This window comes from Myotis nattereri (genome assembly GCF_964212035.1).
Source record: "Myotis nattereri genome assembly, chromosome: 1".
Classification (NCBI taxonomy): Eukaryota; Metazoa; Chordata; class Mammalia; order Chiroptera; family Vespertilionidae; genus Myotis; species Myotis nattereri.
Window position 1 is genome coordinate 163,730,273 of NC_138075.1, and position 14,737 is coordinate 163,745,009.

General features: G+C 36.7%; 1 protein-coding gene across 4 annotated transcripts in view; it reads left to right on the plus strand.

Moving 5' to 3' along the window:
• The window catches only part of EIF4E (eukaryotic translation initiation factor 4E), a 45,566-nt gene extending 31,034 nt beyond the window's left edge, over positions 1-14,532 (plus strand). For 2 of the 4 annotated variants that reach the window (XM_081085700.1, XM_081085701.1), the window contains 6 exons: positions 964-1,070; positions 4,262-4,357; positions 8,356-8,419; positions 9,217-9,330; positions 11,264-11,403; positions 13,265-14,532. In XM_081085700.1, the coding sequence (XP_080941826.1) occupies positions 964-1,070; positions 4,262-4,357; positions 8,356-8,419; positions 9,217-9,330; positions 11,264-11,403; positions 13,265-13,379 (636 nt within the window). In that variant the 3' untranslated portion in view covers positions 13,380-14,532. The remainder of the gene's footprint in view (positions 1-963; positions 1,071-4,261; positions 4,358-8,355; positions 8,420-9,216; positions 9,331-11,263; positions 11,404-13,264) is intronic. The other 2 variants (XM_081085699.1, XM_081085702.1) reach the window with 1 other exon arrangement.
• Positions 14,533-14,737: the final 205 nt, after the last annotated feature.

A 14,737-nucleotide genomic window follows, 5' to 3' on the forward strand; every position in this document is an offset into this window, starting at 1 on the left:
AAATCAAGACATAGTCCCTGCTATGAGTGTCTTTAGGCTAGTAGAAAGTAGTTCCTGGGCAGGTCATTTTGATAAGAAAAATGTATTTTGTAAAATATGTACTTATTGCCTATCTGCACAGATCTTTTAGATGATGCATCTCTGATTTGCATGAACTCGACACTGTGGACCTATATTGTTTTGCTACTTCAGTTTAAATCTGATACCAAACGCTTGTTGTAGTGTGCCCCCTCTACTCCCCCTTATTGTATCAGCTTCCAGTGACTTTCCTTGGCTCTCTGTTTTGTTGACACAAATTTATAATAGGATGAAGTGTTACATGGAGCAGTGTGGAGAACATCTGTTATCTCCAGGCTCCTTTCTTTTCTGATATTAGATGACAGTATTAATTATGTCTAACGTAGAAAAAGATGCAAGTACAAGCCAATGTCTAGCTTTTTTTGCATAGGTCCAATTGGAAAAGACAGAAGTTGCAGAACTTTTAAGTTTCCATATGTCATAACAATATGATATGAAGGCTAGGTCCTTCATGTGTAGTATTGCTTAATAATTTTTTGAAAACTTTTCTTTGTAATATAGTTATATTCTCCACACTTTAGTTGTATTTTCCTTACTCCTCACTTTCATATACAGTAGTTTAATGTAATGTAATGTTATGAAAGTTAGCTGATTTGTTGTATGGTTTCTAACAATCTTTCTGATATTAAACTGTGTAAGTGGAAGATAACCATATATAGTATTATTGTTATGCTTTTTAATTTGAGAAACTGTTTTCTGTTAATGAAGATATGCTAGAATGGAGGATTTTGAGCTTTTTCCTTAGAGGTTGATCTGTTTTATGAAGTGTTTCTGTAATGTTTTCTTTAAAAGATAATATTGGCACTATTGGTTAAGTTTATTTAGAGTGTTGCTCTCTTAGATGTCTTAAGAAATTTTAAATACTGTTTTATTATTTTCCACTAGGAAACCACCCCTACTCCTAATCCCCCGCCTACAGAAGAAGAGAAAACAGAATCTAATCAGGAGGTTGCTAACCCAGAACACTATATTAAACATCCTTTACAGAACAGGTAAGTTTTCTGACAGTTTTCTGACTTCAGGCAGCAAGGTAAGTAAATGGTGAATAGGATAGGTTTGGAGGGAAAGGTTAGATGAAACACTAGTTTTAGATATGTCAGGTTGAGGATTCCATTTTCACTGAGATGACCCATCTACACGAATAAAAGAGAAAGATGCAAATTGACTGTACCTTTGTGATGCCCAACAGCCAATCAGGAGTGAGTATGCAAATTAGCTCAACAAAGATGGTGGGTTAATTTGCACATGCAGGTGCTGAGCGGCCTGGTGTGGGATGGGACGCTTGCGTTGTCGCTGTGCCAGGAGGCCATTTACCTAATATGCTATTCCATACATAACCCTATACTGTATACTTTATGAATCAATAAAAAATTTACATTAATTATAAGCCTGTGTTTTCTATCAAAATTACTTCTTGCGTGAATTTTGGGACACGCTTTAGTTCTATTTTTAATTTTTTCTTTTCTTTTTTAAAAAATACATTTTTATTGATTTCAGAGAGGAAGGGAGAGGGAGAGAGAGATAGAAACATCAGTGATGAGAGGGAATCATTGATTGGCTGCCTCCTGCATATGCCCTGATTGGAATCGAACCCTGAACTCCTGGGTTCATAGGTTGACGCTGGGCCACACTCGCCTGGCTATTTTTAAATTTTGAGGAAAGACTAAAATTAAATTATAGAAACCCAAAGTACAGTACTTGAACTTGTATGTGTTTTTAATATATTTTCTGCCTTTGCTTTTGGTATTTTTGTTAGTGTGTTGGCAAATACAAATTATCAAATAGATCATAACATGTATCTCTTTTATGTTTGAGATTATCAAGCATTAGTCAAAGAGTTGATGAAATATGTCCATTTGGAAACCCTGTGTTCAGACAACATTTTTATCAGTGAGAAAATGAAGTTTCTCTGAGTTATCTGTGGTATAGCAATTTGGTGTATATAATTCTAAAGATGAAGATGATAACATTTAAGTCTAACTTTGTTGTAACGTGTGTTTATCTTCAAAGTATTAGAGTAAATCTTTTTAAGGGAATTATAAACATATATAGAAGCTGATATACATTATTGCAGAACATATCTGTGGTAGCATTACTCAATAAGTCCCTTATGTTGTTATTTTCCCATTTGTGAATTTGAGTAAACAGAGTCACATTTAATAATTTTGCCTTTTCCTAGCACTCCCTTTTCTTCCTCTTAGGGTATACTCTTGTTTCTTTGAAAACTCCACTTTCTGTTCTCCGTTTTCCTTTCAGGTTAAATGCTTCTGCTCTGTTTTTCTTAAATAACTATGCTTGATTATCCCAGCACTTACCATACTGTAATACTTTACTAAAGTTCTGTGAATTCACCTTAGATGAGCCTCAATGAGTCTCTGTATAGAGAATGTGGTATGTATAAGGCATAAAACACATAACCTTTTAAATGGAAAAAAAAAGAGAAAACTACTCATTTGCCACTGTAATAACTACCCTTTCAATCTACATTAATACAAGACGAACAGGCAAATTGACCATACCTTTGCTATGCCTTAAGCCACGCCCACCAGCCAATCAGAGCGACTATATGCAAATTAACGCAACCAAGATGGCGGCCGGCAGCCACAGAGCTGGAGCAAGCAGGAGGCTTGGTTGCCCCAGTGATGGAGGAAGCCAAGCTTCCCACCGGCCGCAGCCGGCTCTGAGCTCCACTCAAGGCAACAAAGTTTCAATTATAGAAGATAAATAAACCCAGATACCTGCTTTCAGCCGGCCATGGCCATGGAGCTGGAGCAAGCAGGAGGCTTGGGTTGCCGCTGGCGATGGAGGAGGCCAAGCTTCCCGCCTGCCCTGGCCGGCTCTGAGCTCCATTCAACGCTACAAAGTTTCAATTATAGAAGGTAAATAAATCCCAGAATAAAAAAGAAAAAGAAAAAAAGGAGAGGCTGGGAGTTTCCATCGCCGGGGGGCTTGGCCAGCCTGAAAACGGCCCTCAGCCCCTCACCCAGACTGGCCAGGCATCCCAGTGGGGACCCCCACCCCACCCTAAAGGGGGTGTGGCTAGCCTGAAAACAGCCATCAGCCCCTCAGGCTGGTCAGGCACCCCAGTGGGGACCCCCACCCTGAAGAGGGTGTGACCCGCCTGCAAACAGGCATCAGCCCCTCACCCAGGCTGGCCAGGCACCCCAGTGGGACCCCCACCCTGATCCGGGACACCCTTCAGGGCAAACCACCCGGCCCCCACCCATGCACCAGTCCTCTATCCTATATAATAAAAGGGTAATACGCAAATTGACCCTAACAGCAAATCGACTGGGAATGACTGGTCACTATGTTACACTGACCACCAGGGAGCAGATGCTCAATGCAGGAGCTGTCCCCTGGTGGTCAGTGTGCTGTCACAGGGGGTGCTCTGCTCAGCCACAAGCCAGGCTGATGGCTGCCAGCACAGCGGTGGTCGCGGGAGCCTCTCCTGCCTCCTCAGCAGCACTAAGGATGTCCAACTACAGCTTAGATCTGCTCCCTGCTGGTAAGTGGACATCCGCCGAGGGCTGTCGGGCTGCCAGAGGGATGTCTGACTGCCAGCTTGGGCCCGATCCCCCCAGGGAGCGGGCCTAAGCCAGCAGGTGGACATCCTCCGAGGGGTCCCAGACTGCAAGAGGGCATAGGCTGGGCTGAGGGATCCCCCCTGAGTGCACCCCCTTGGGCCTCTAGTTTATTAATAATTTCATAAAATACACATAACATAAAACTTACATCTTTTAAATGTACTGTTAAGTGCATCCTCATTGTTGTGCAACTAGTCTCAGGAACTCTTTTTCATCTTGCAGAACTAATACTTCACCTGTTAAACAACAATTCCCCCTTTTCTTTCCTTAGCCCCTGGCAACCACCATTCTTTCTGTCTCTGAGTTTGACTACTCTAGGTACCTCATACAAATGGAATCATATAGTATTTGTGGTTTTTTGTCTTATTTGATTTAACATAATGTTCTCATGATTTATCCATGTTGTAACAAGTGTCAGAATTTCTTTTCTTTTTAAGGCCAATTAATATTGCATTGTATGCTTTTACCACATTTTGTTTATTATTCATGTATCTGTGGACACTTGTGTTGCTTCCCTTTTTTGGCTGTTGTGAATAATGCTGCAGTGAACGTGGATGTAAAACTGCCATTTTTTGACATTGGCTTTTTATTTTTAGATGGGCACTCTGGTTTTTTAAAAATGATAAAAGCAAAACTTGGCAAGCAAACCTTCGGCTGATCTCTGAATTTGATACTGTTGAAGACTTTTGGGCGTAAGTAACCCATTCATTTTAGGATGTTTGTTGTTGTATTAATATGTAATTTTAAGTCACATTTACAAAATGAAGGTTAAAGTGAAAAGTTAATAAATATTTGTCTATACAACCTTTTTGTTTGTCTCCTCACAACTGTTTGAATTGGTGATTATTCCTTATCAGTTTTAGAACGCTTCAGTCTTGTAATCTTTTAGCCTTTCATGTTCTTTATTCCTTGTTTTGAGAGATCCTTTGCTTTACTACCCCTAGAACTTTTGACAACTTGTTGGAACTTGTCCCCTTTCTTTGATGCCTGGATACATTTGCCCCATACTTGGGTATTCCAGAGCTTTGTTATTAGATCTTCATTTCTGTAAATTATTTCAGTGTAACATCTGGGATTTCTTGTTATAAGAATTCCGAGGCCCGCAAAGACCGGTTTGGCTCAGTGGATAGAGCGTCGGCCTGCGGACTGAAGGGTCCCAGGTTCGATTCCGGTCAAGGGCATGTGCCTGGGTTGCGGGCACATCCCCAGTGGGAGATGTGCAGGAGGCAGCTGATCGATGTTTCTCTCTCATCGATGTTTCTGGCTATCTCTCCCCCTTCCTCTCTGTAAAAAATCAATAAAATATATTTTAAAAAAAAAAATAAGAATTCTGAGGCCCTGTCCGGGTAGCTCAGTTGGTTAGAATGTTGTCTGCATATGCCAAGGTTCCAAGTTCAGTTCCCAGTCAGGGCACATACAAGAAGCAATCAATGAGTGCATAAATAAGTGGAACAAGCCCTAGCCGGTTTGCTCAGTGGCTAGAGCAGCCGTGGGCAAACTACAGCCCGCGGGCCGGATCCGGCCCCTTTGAAATGAATAAAACTATTGAAAAAAAAGACCGTGCCCTTTTATGTAATGATGTTTACTTTGAATTTATATTAGTTCACACAAACACTCCATCCATGCTTTTGTTCCGGCCCTCCGGTCCAGTTTAAGAACCCATTGTGGCCCTCGAGTCAAAAAGTTTGCCCACCCCTGGGCTAGAGCATCAGCCTGTGGACCAAAGGGCCCCGGTTTGATGCTGGTCAAGGTCAACGGGGCCCCCCGCCCCCCTCCCCCCAAAAAGTGGAACAACAAATTTCCCTCCCCCCTCTAAAAAGTCAATCAATAAATAAAAAGAATTCTGAGATTTCAAAGGCTGAAGTGCTAAATATTTAGGATTTGTCAAAGAATGACAGTATCTGTGAAGATTATTTGTAAATGTCCTCACCTCCAAAAATAGTTGAACATTTTTTTGAGATTTTGTTTTAGATTTAGCAAAAGTTAAGATTGGGGGTCATAAACTTGTGCATGGCTTCAAAATAAAATACAGTGGAACCTACTTTCTAGAATGTCTCCCATCTTGAACAGTTTGCTTCTCAACCTGACAACCCTTTTATGCTGATACCTGTATGATCAGTCACGCATCTCTCAGGTGACAAAGGAAAGAACGTGTGAATATGAGTCATTTTACCACTGTTAAAATCTCAGAATATTGTGCTGTGAATATTTTTATGTTTTTTTCTTTTGTTGTTGTTTATAATTGTTAAATTTTCATTTTACATTTCATGTCCTTTAAAAAAAGTGTTTATAGAGTAAACTACAATATACATGTACTGTATATAAGAAAGGTTAAAACGGAATTATTTGAAGGTCTGAAACAGATTAATTCAATTTACACTATTTCTAATGGGAAAAAATGATTCGGTTTTTGAACAGCCTTCTGGAACGAATTAAGTTCGAGAAGCGAGGTTCCACTGTATAAAGTTGTAAAGTCTTTTTTCAAGAAGGTGTGGAATATTGATTCTGTAAGAACTAAGTTAATTTAGTATGCCATACTTGAAAAATGTATAAGGAGAAAATATTTGAGAATATGAAAACTAAAAATTGTTAAAAACATTTTTAAAAAAAATATATTTTATTGATTTTTTACAGAGAGGAAGGGAGAGGGATAGAGAGTTAGAAACATCCATGAGAGAGAAACATCGATCAGCTGCCTCCTGCACACCCCCCACTGGGGATGTGCCTGCAACCAATATTCTTCTGTATATTTTAGTGCTTTGCCCATCATAGACATTTAGTATGCATTTGAATCACTGAAAACTACAAATTGTCAGCCACTTTGCTCACTTTTTATTGAAACATTTTTTTAAGTAATAGAACTACATTTAAGCCCCACCAATTCATATGTCTAGTTCTTTAACTGGGATTATTCTGTTTTGCCCTTCATCAAAACATTTTGTTTTCCTTCTCTAATTATTATTTATTTAAGAGTACTGCAGTCTATGGAGGAAGAGGAGCAAGAGTCTTGAACAATTTTTCCCATTGAATCAGATTTGCATTTATCTAGTTTATTTGGTTTTTACCAGTATATGGTAACTGTGAACATGTAAAGTGGCCCCACACTTTAGTTTTGTGTAAGTGATGTCATTGCATAGTAGACTTAAAAAAAAAAGCTCACTCCCTCATCAGAGGGTATGCTTTGTATTGATGAGTGGGGGAGTGAGGAAGAGAAAATGAGAGGGAGAAAGAGAGGGAAAGAAAAACATTGATTGGTTGTCTCCTGTACCTGCCCCCAATTGCAGATCAAACCTGCAACCTGGGTAAGTTCCCTGACCAGGAATTGAACTCGACACCTTTCCGTTCATGGGATGATGCTCTAACCAACCAAGCCACACAGGCCAAGGCTGCATAGTAGATTTTTAAACGATAATTTAGAGATATGAAGGAATCCTTCAGCTTTCTATAAGTATCTAAATAGCTTCTTAATTTCTGTCTTTTTTTCTAGCAGATTTAGTGGTAAACAACCATTGAATCCTTTTGGATTTGTCTAATCTGTCTGTAGTGTTAGGGTTGTCTTAAATGTTCCATTACAAATTCTCATAAGTTTGTTACTATGGACCTTAGGGCACCATCAAGAAGAAAAGAGACCTTTTCTACCTTAAGTGCCATTAGAAGGTCACTTCCACATTATCCATTAATTTTATAAAAATGGTGGTGGCTAATTTTATAGTAAACTTAATTTTGTTATCTAGTAAAAGCTGTCAGTGACAATGTAGTTCGGGAAGAGTGATCATTAGGTTCAACAACTCGAGAAACCTTATTACTTGGTCTCACATTGTTTCACCCAGATTGGGTTTGCATGTTATCCTGTGGAATGTGATCCAAAGGATGCCAGACTTCCTGAAAACTGTTTTAAATACTTCTAGACTAGGTTAAAATACACAAGAAAATCTAACTATGGATCAATTATATTATCCATGGTCTATCATGATTTCTACATTTTTACTGTTTCCAATTTTATAACAAGTTTGCTCTTTAGCCTTCTACCTTCAGACTGGTGGACATCTAAGTCACCCCAAATGTTATTCTCTTTCACTGATACTTGGGGAATAGTTTAGAAATACAGATTTCAGGTTTCTCACCCATCTTTAAGGGAGTAAAATCCCAAGGAGTAGGGGCCTGGGACTGGTGTCTTGTTTGTTTGTGTTTTAAAGCTCTTCAAATGATTCTATGCTGACTAACTAGTAACAGTCTGTGGTGCTTGGGAACCATTGGTCCGTTCTACTCTTGGATACCTTCAAGAATGATAATGGTGGCTTATTTCAGTCATACAATGCTGATGGTCAGGAAATTCATCTTGCTTTCTCTTGATTTGTATATTTAAAACTGCTCATTAGCCTCAAATTTTTTCATCTACTTAAAGGCACCTCATACCTCTATTCTCAGTTTGCTATATATACATATGTATGCATCAAAATATATTGTCAGAATAAAATTAAAGATATTTTCTTAAATCATCATATATTGATTCTTGAACTGACCATTATTAATATCTGTTTGGTCCATTTCAGAAATTGAATTTATAGAAAAACAAGTGATGAACACATACTTTTATCTTTTTATTCTTATAATATTTTTAAATGTTACATAAGCACCTACGCTCTGCATTACTATTCTATGTTTATAACTGTCCTTTTCTTTTACCTAGTCTGTACAACCATATCCAGTTATCTAGTAATTTAATGCCTGGCTGTGACTACTCACTCTTTAAGGTATGATGCTTCATTGATGATTTCATATATATGTATATTACAAGACTGGACCATTCAGGTATTCTTGAAATCTTGCCACAAACTTAGGAATAGGAAATGCTCTGATGCTTGGAGAAAAATTAAATAGCTTTACTAGGCTTAGCATAAATATATTTTGCCTGTTTTAGTATAAATAATTGAAATTACGTGAAACTCTTACTTTGTGGGCATATACTGTGATTGATTTCGAAGAGAGCTTTGATCATCCAATCCAGTCTCTATATATATTGAATAGATTGAAGTCCAGAGTTGTCAGGAATTCTTTTTTCAATTATAGTTTACATTCAGTATTACTTAGTATGGCATTATTGACTAGATTTCCTATGGTGTATTTTAAACCCCTATGTGTCAGGAATTCTTAACATGGGGTATGTGGGTCCTGATACATTTACAAATGGATTTTGTCAGATGGTAGGAGACGGGGCATTCATTAATTATCTGATATTGTGTAAGCTGTGCATAAATTTTGCATACATCTTCTAGATATAGAGGTGTATCTAACTTTGAGAAGGTACAATACTCAGAATGTTTAAGAACCTCCAAATTAAATGAAACCCAAGATTTAATAGCTAATAAGTCCCTAAGTCAAGATTCTTCTGCAATTCCATGCCTCTGGCATTAAGTCCTGTTTGCCTTTATTCCACTACATCATTCATGGGGAATCAAGTGAAATGTTGACAGAATATTGCTTGCTGTTTCGAGAAATGATCTCTTAAAGTAACAATATTGTCTAATATTGTTGTCTTCTAACATTGTAGGATGGTATTAAACCTATGTGGGAAGATGAGAAAAACAAACGAGGAGGACGATGGCTAATTACATTGAACAAACAGCAGAGACGAAGTGACCTCGATCGCTTTTGGCTAGAGACAGTAAGGTTTTAAAATTATAAAACAGTTTGGAATACTAAATCTAATTTACATCAGTTACTTAATCAAAGAGAATAAAAAAATGCCCACTCTAGAAAATCTAAGCCGGCAATTAATTTTGTTCTATCATGTGAGTTTGTATATTTTACATACTAGTACAGTGAAACCCTCTACCACATACAAATCAGATACAATTGACGTGACCTTCCTCAACAAACTCATTCTGATATTTACATTAAATTCAAAATGATAGGTCCTCACATTTTGTATAATGTCTTTACAACCCTCTCGGAGTATTGTTTTGTATACTAAACTTTGTAGACCAACGAAGCAAACAATAAGTTGTAGTTTCATCATTCAGTTTGTTTATTGTGATATAACCTGTAACTGTTGGCTTCATATATATACATATACATACACACACACACACACACACATATATGAAATATGAGATAATAGGCATTTTCTATAGTGAGAGATTCTAAACCCCATGTTTTTAGGAGAAGAAATCATAGTCTCTCTTGTATCTCTAGCACTTGGCACATTGTCTGGTTTATAGTTAGCACTTAAGTGAAGCAATCTATAATAATAAAAGCGTCATATGCTAATTAGACCGGACAGCCGAACGACCGTACGGATGAAGCCATGGCTGCAGGGGTGAGGCAGAGGGAGGGGCGATCAGGCAGGCAGGCAGGTGAGTGGTTAGGAGCCAGCAGTCCTGGATTGTGAGAGGGTCCCTGGATTGTGAGAGGGTGCAGGCTGGGTTGAGGGACACACCTCCCTCTCTCTGCCGGCCCCCCCCCCACCCCCCCAGCACGAATTTCATGCATCGGGCCTCTAGTTAATACATATTTGAGTGATTGATTTTTTGTTGTTGTTAATCCTCAACCGAGGATATTTTTTTCCTTGGTTTTCAGAGAGAGTGGAGGGGAAGGATAGAGACGTAAAGAAACATTGATGTAAAAGAGACATTGATTGGTTGCCTCCCGCATGCACCCCAACCTGGGCCAGGATGGGGATGGAGCTTGTAACAGAGGTATGCGGGCCCACCATACCCCTTTCAGTTCATGTGCCCACGCTCTGACCACTGATCCAAACCGGGGAGGGATTTTTTCTTTTGTTTTATTTGTTTTTTTTAAAAAGAAGAGACTTAATTTTGCTTTTGGGAGAGATTATCAGTAAATACCATTTTAGATTTCTACACTGAAAAGTTGTTTTAGTTTTGCAAGATGACAAAAGTTCTAGAAATAGATGGTAGTAATGGTTGTACCATGTTGTGAATATACTTAATGTCACTGAACTGTACACTTAAATTAAACATTAGAAAGTGTTCATGAAAAACAGTAAGAAGCAACAGCATAGTGAATTAATATTAATAAAATAACTCAACTTTCATAGGGGTCCTGATATCATTTGCCCAATTTGCTGAGGAATTTTCTTTTTTACTTTTTTTAATACATTTTTACTGATTTCAGAGAGGATGGGAAAGGGGGGGAGAAGGGGAGAGAGAGAGAGAGAGAGAGAGAGAGAGAGAGAGAGAGAGAGAGAGAGAGAGAAACAAACATCAATGATGAGAGAGAGAATCATTGATCAGCTGCCTCCTGCACATCCCCTACTAGGGATCCAGTCCACAACCCAGGCATGTGCCCTTGACTGAAGCCAGGACCCTCCAGTCCACAGACTGACACACTATTCACTCAGCCAAACCAGCTAGGGCTGCTGAGATATTTAAAATGGCTGTAAATGTTCTTGATATTAACCAGAGAAACAAAGGAGCAAATGAAAACATTAAAACATAAATATAATGTAGACATTCAAAAAGTCAACTCGATTTAAACCTATTTCTTTTGTACATATACAAATAATGAGACATTTGCAGTGGAATAAGCTGTTTTTAATCTATTGGATGTAATTGAGATTGTGTTTTGTTTTTAAGCTGCTGTGCCTTATTGGAGAATCTTTTGATGACTACAGTGATGATGTATGTGGAGCCGTTGTTAATGTTAGAGCTAAGGGTGATAAGATAGCAATATGGACTACTGAATGTGAAAACAGAGATGCTGTTACACATATAGGGTAAGTTTTGCTCATTGTGTATTTCTTTTAAAATATTAAGATAATCAAAAGCGGGGTAGTTTTATTTGTAGCTTTAGAAATACTTGTATTTGTAGATCATTATTTTCCTCATATTGTTTTCATGAACACTTTTGTCTACTTTGGCATGTAGCATATTAATTTATCAATGAGAATATAAGTTTTTCTATTTTAAAATTGTACTGCTAAGTGTATAATCTCATAATAATGCAGTGAGAATTGGTGAATATTATATGTGTATTTTGTGCTTGTGTGTACATTGTACATAGAGTTTTTATTGAAATTTAAGTGACACTATCTTGGTTTTGCCCATATTTAAAACCCACATGTCTAAGCTTTAATCTTTTTTTGGTAAATATTATTCTTTATAAAAATTGCCTGTCTTTGTTTTTTTCTTTCAAACATCAGTCAGTTAACTAGGATTTTCTTTTTACTACCTTTAAATTAGTAAGATTTGGTTTTAAGCCGTGTTAAAATTAGGTATTGGCCATAGGTCATAAAATGTTTGGTTTGCCTTTTGTGATTTTTCAAACATTAATTCTCTGAATCCTTCTGAATTAAAAGATATGATTATGCTCCTTGTTTTATTCTGTAGGTTTCTGTAAGAGAAAGGAGATGATTGTTGATTTGTCATCATATTTCTCATTTTTCTGTTAGCATCAAAACTTAATTGGGAATTTTATATGTCTTTGAAACAAGTTAAAAGAAATTAAGTGTGAAATTTTTTTCCTCAGACAATTTTGTATTTGTTTCAAAGTTTTGAAATCTTTATAATTTGACTTCTCCAAGGATAGAATTTTTCTCCTTGTTTTGTTTTTAACCTCTCCAAGTTGTGTGGCTCAGTGCTCTTGTTTTCTGGCATTTTTAATGATCTGATATAATTTACAGGACTATATAGTGTCATAATGTAAACCTGATGATAATGGTTATGATTTTAGTTATCATAAAATTATTATTAGATGCCTTCATCAAGGGAAGGTATTGAAATCTTCTGGAGGTTGGAGTATAAAGTAAAACTGTCTTAGTGTCATATTGGAGTATTTAGCTCCATGAAAATGTATGTCCCTTTATTTTTATTTAATTTTGGTGCTTATTTTTAAAATTTTGATATTTTTTTCTTAAAGATCCATTTTCCTTGTCACCTTTATCTCTCATATTCACTTACCCTCTTAGTTGTAGCCACACAGCCTTATTTTTGTTCCTCAGCCTTCAAGATACGCTTCATTCTCTTGGCATTATACTTTTGACCTCATGACTTTTAAAGGGGAAATTTCTGTAATTTCACAGATGAGATTAGTACCTTATTATATAGTAACACAGCCCCAATACTTAACCCTCTTTGGCACTTAACACATTTTGTTCTTAAAATAGTGGCACATCTTATTTGAAAGGTAGGTTGTAGAGTTAGTATATAAGGCAGAAATCATGGGTGTTCTAGATTGTCCAGTAGATATCATAAATTGCCTTAAATTTTTGTCTGTGCAGTCATGTAGTAGGTATAGTAAGTGTAATTGTGCAGTAATATATAGTATTTACTAGGGTTTATATGTAACAATTAGCATTTTAGACCAGAGAATGTAAAAACATGTTCATGTAATTTATTTTATTTTTATTTTAATTATAATGTGTTACAGCTCTATCGTGCATATTTGTGATTATTTGTTTATAAATAATCAAATACTATAAATACCATGCCCAGGGACTGTTCCTGCTGTGCTTATTGATTTATTAATAATTATCACAGTACCTGATACATAGTAGACTCAAATATAAGAATAATAATACTGAATTTGATGTGTGCATGAATAAAAATTAATGGCCACTTTTCTTTTTCTTCTTCTAGGAGGGTATACAAGGAAAGGTTAGGACTTCCTCCAAAGATAGTGATTGGTTATCAGTCCCATGCAGACACAGCTACTAAGAGCGGCTCCACTACTAAAAATAGGTTTGTTGTTTAAGAAGACACCTTCTGAGTATTCTCATAGGAGACTGCGTCAAGCAATCGAGATTTGGGAGCTGAACCAAAGCCTCTTCAAAAGCAGAGTGGACTGCATTTAAATTTGATTTCCATCTAAATGTTGCAAAGATATAAGAGAAGTCTCATTCACCTTTGTCTTGTACTTCTGTGTTCATCTTTTTTTTTTTTTTTTTTTTGGTTAGAATGTCCACTGTCCCAATCAAAGAATTACAGTACACATCATCCCCAGAATCCATTAATGTGTTTCTGGCCTACTCTGTAATAGCTTAGAAGAATTATTATTACAAACATATTTTACCCATCCACAATGTTAAAAAGGAACTTGCATTTCTATACCTTACAGGAAAAGAATTCTGTTTATGTTCCATTGTATGCAGGAGCATATTTTGCTGGTTTGAAAGTATGATGCATACAGTTTTCTAGCAATTTTCTTTGTTTCTTTTTACAGCATTGTCTTTGCTGTACTCTTGCTGGTGGCTGCTAGATTTTAATTTATTTGTTTCCCTATTTGATGACATTAGTGATTCTGATTTCACTTTTTATTTGTTTTGCTTTTGTTTTTTTCCTCATGTAATATTGGTGAAGGATCCAGGAATATGACACAAAGGTGGAATAAACATTAATTTTGGGCATTCTTTGGTAATTTTTTGTTTTTTTGTAACTACAAAGCTTTGCTACAAATTTATGCATTTCATTCAAATCAGTGATCTATGTTTGTGTGATTTCCTAAACATAATTGTGGATTATAAAAAATGTAACATCATAATTACATTCCTAATTAGAATTAGTATGTCTGTTTTTGTATCTTTATGCTGTATTTTAACACTTTGTATTAGGTTATTTTGCTTTGGTTAAAAAAATGGCTCCAGTAGAAAAGTGGTCCCATTCATATAAAGACAGTGTACAAAACTGTAAATAAAATGTGTACAGTGAATTGTCTTTTAGACAACTAGATTTGTCCTTTTATTTCTCCATCTCTGTAGAAGGAATTTGTAACTCTTACTGCCAGCCAGTCTCTGTTGTGTCTTCTCCTGCAGTGTCTTTCACGTGAACAGTAGAAGTTTGGAGCACTAGTTTGATTATGTTTATTACGATTTTTAATAAATTGAATAGGTAGCATCATATATGAAATTAAATCAATGTGGCTATCTCTGTGTTTTATAAAGTAAGGCACAGTCCCTCAGTCTTAGGTAAATCATGTACTCTTAACATGTTATAACATGTTATAACTCTTGAGAATTGTGATCTTGGTGCATCACTGTTTGGTAGGATAGTCGTTGTAAACTTGATTGCTGAATTGAGATGTTCTTTTGTAAGTAGCATAGGGAAAGAGTACAG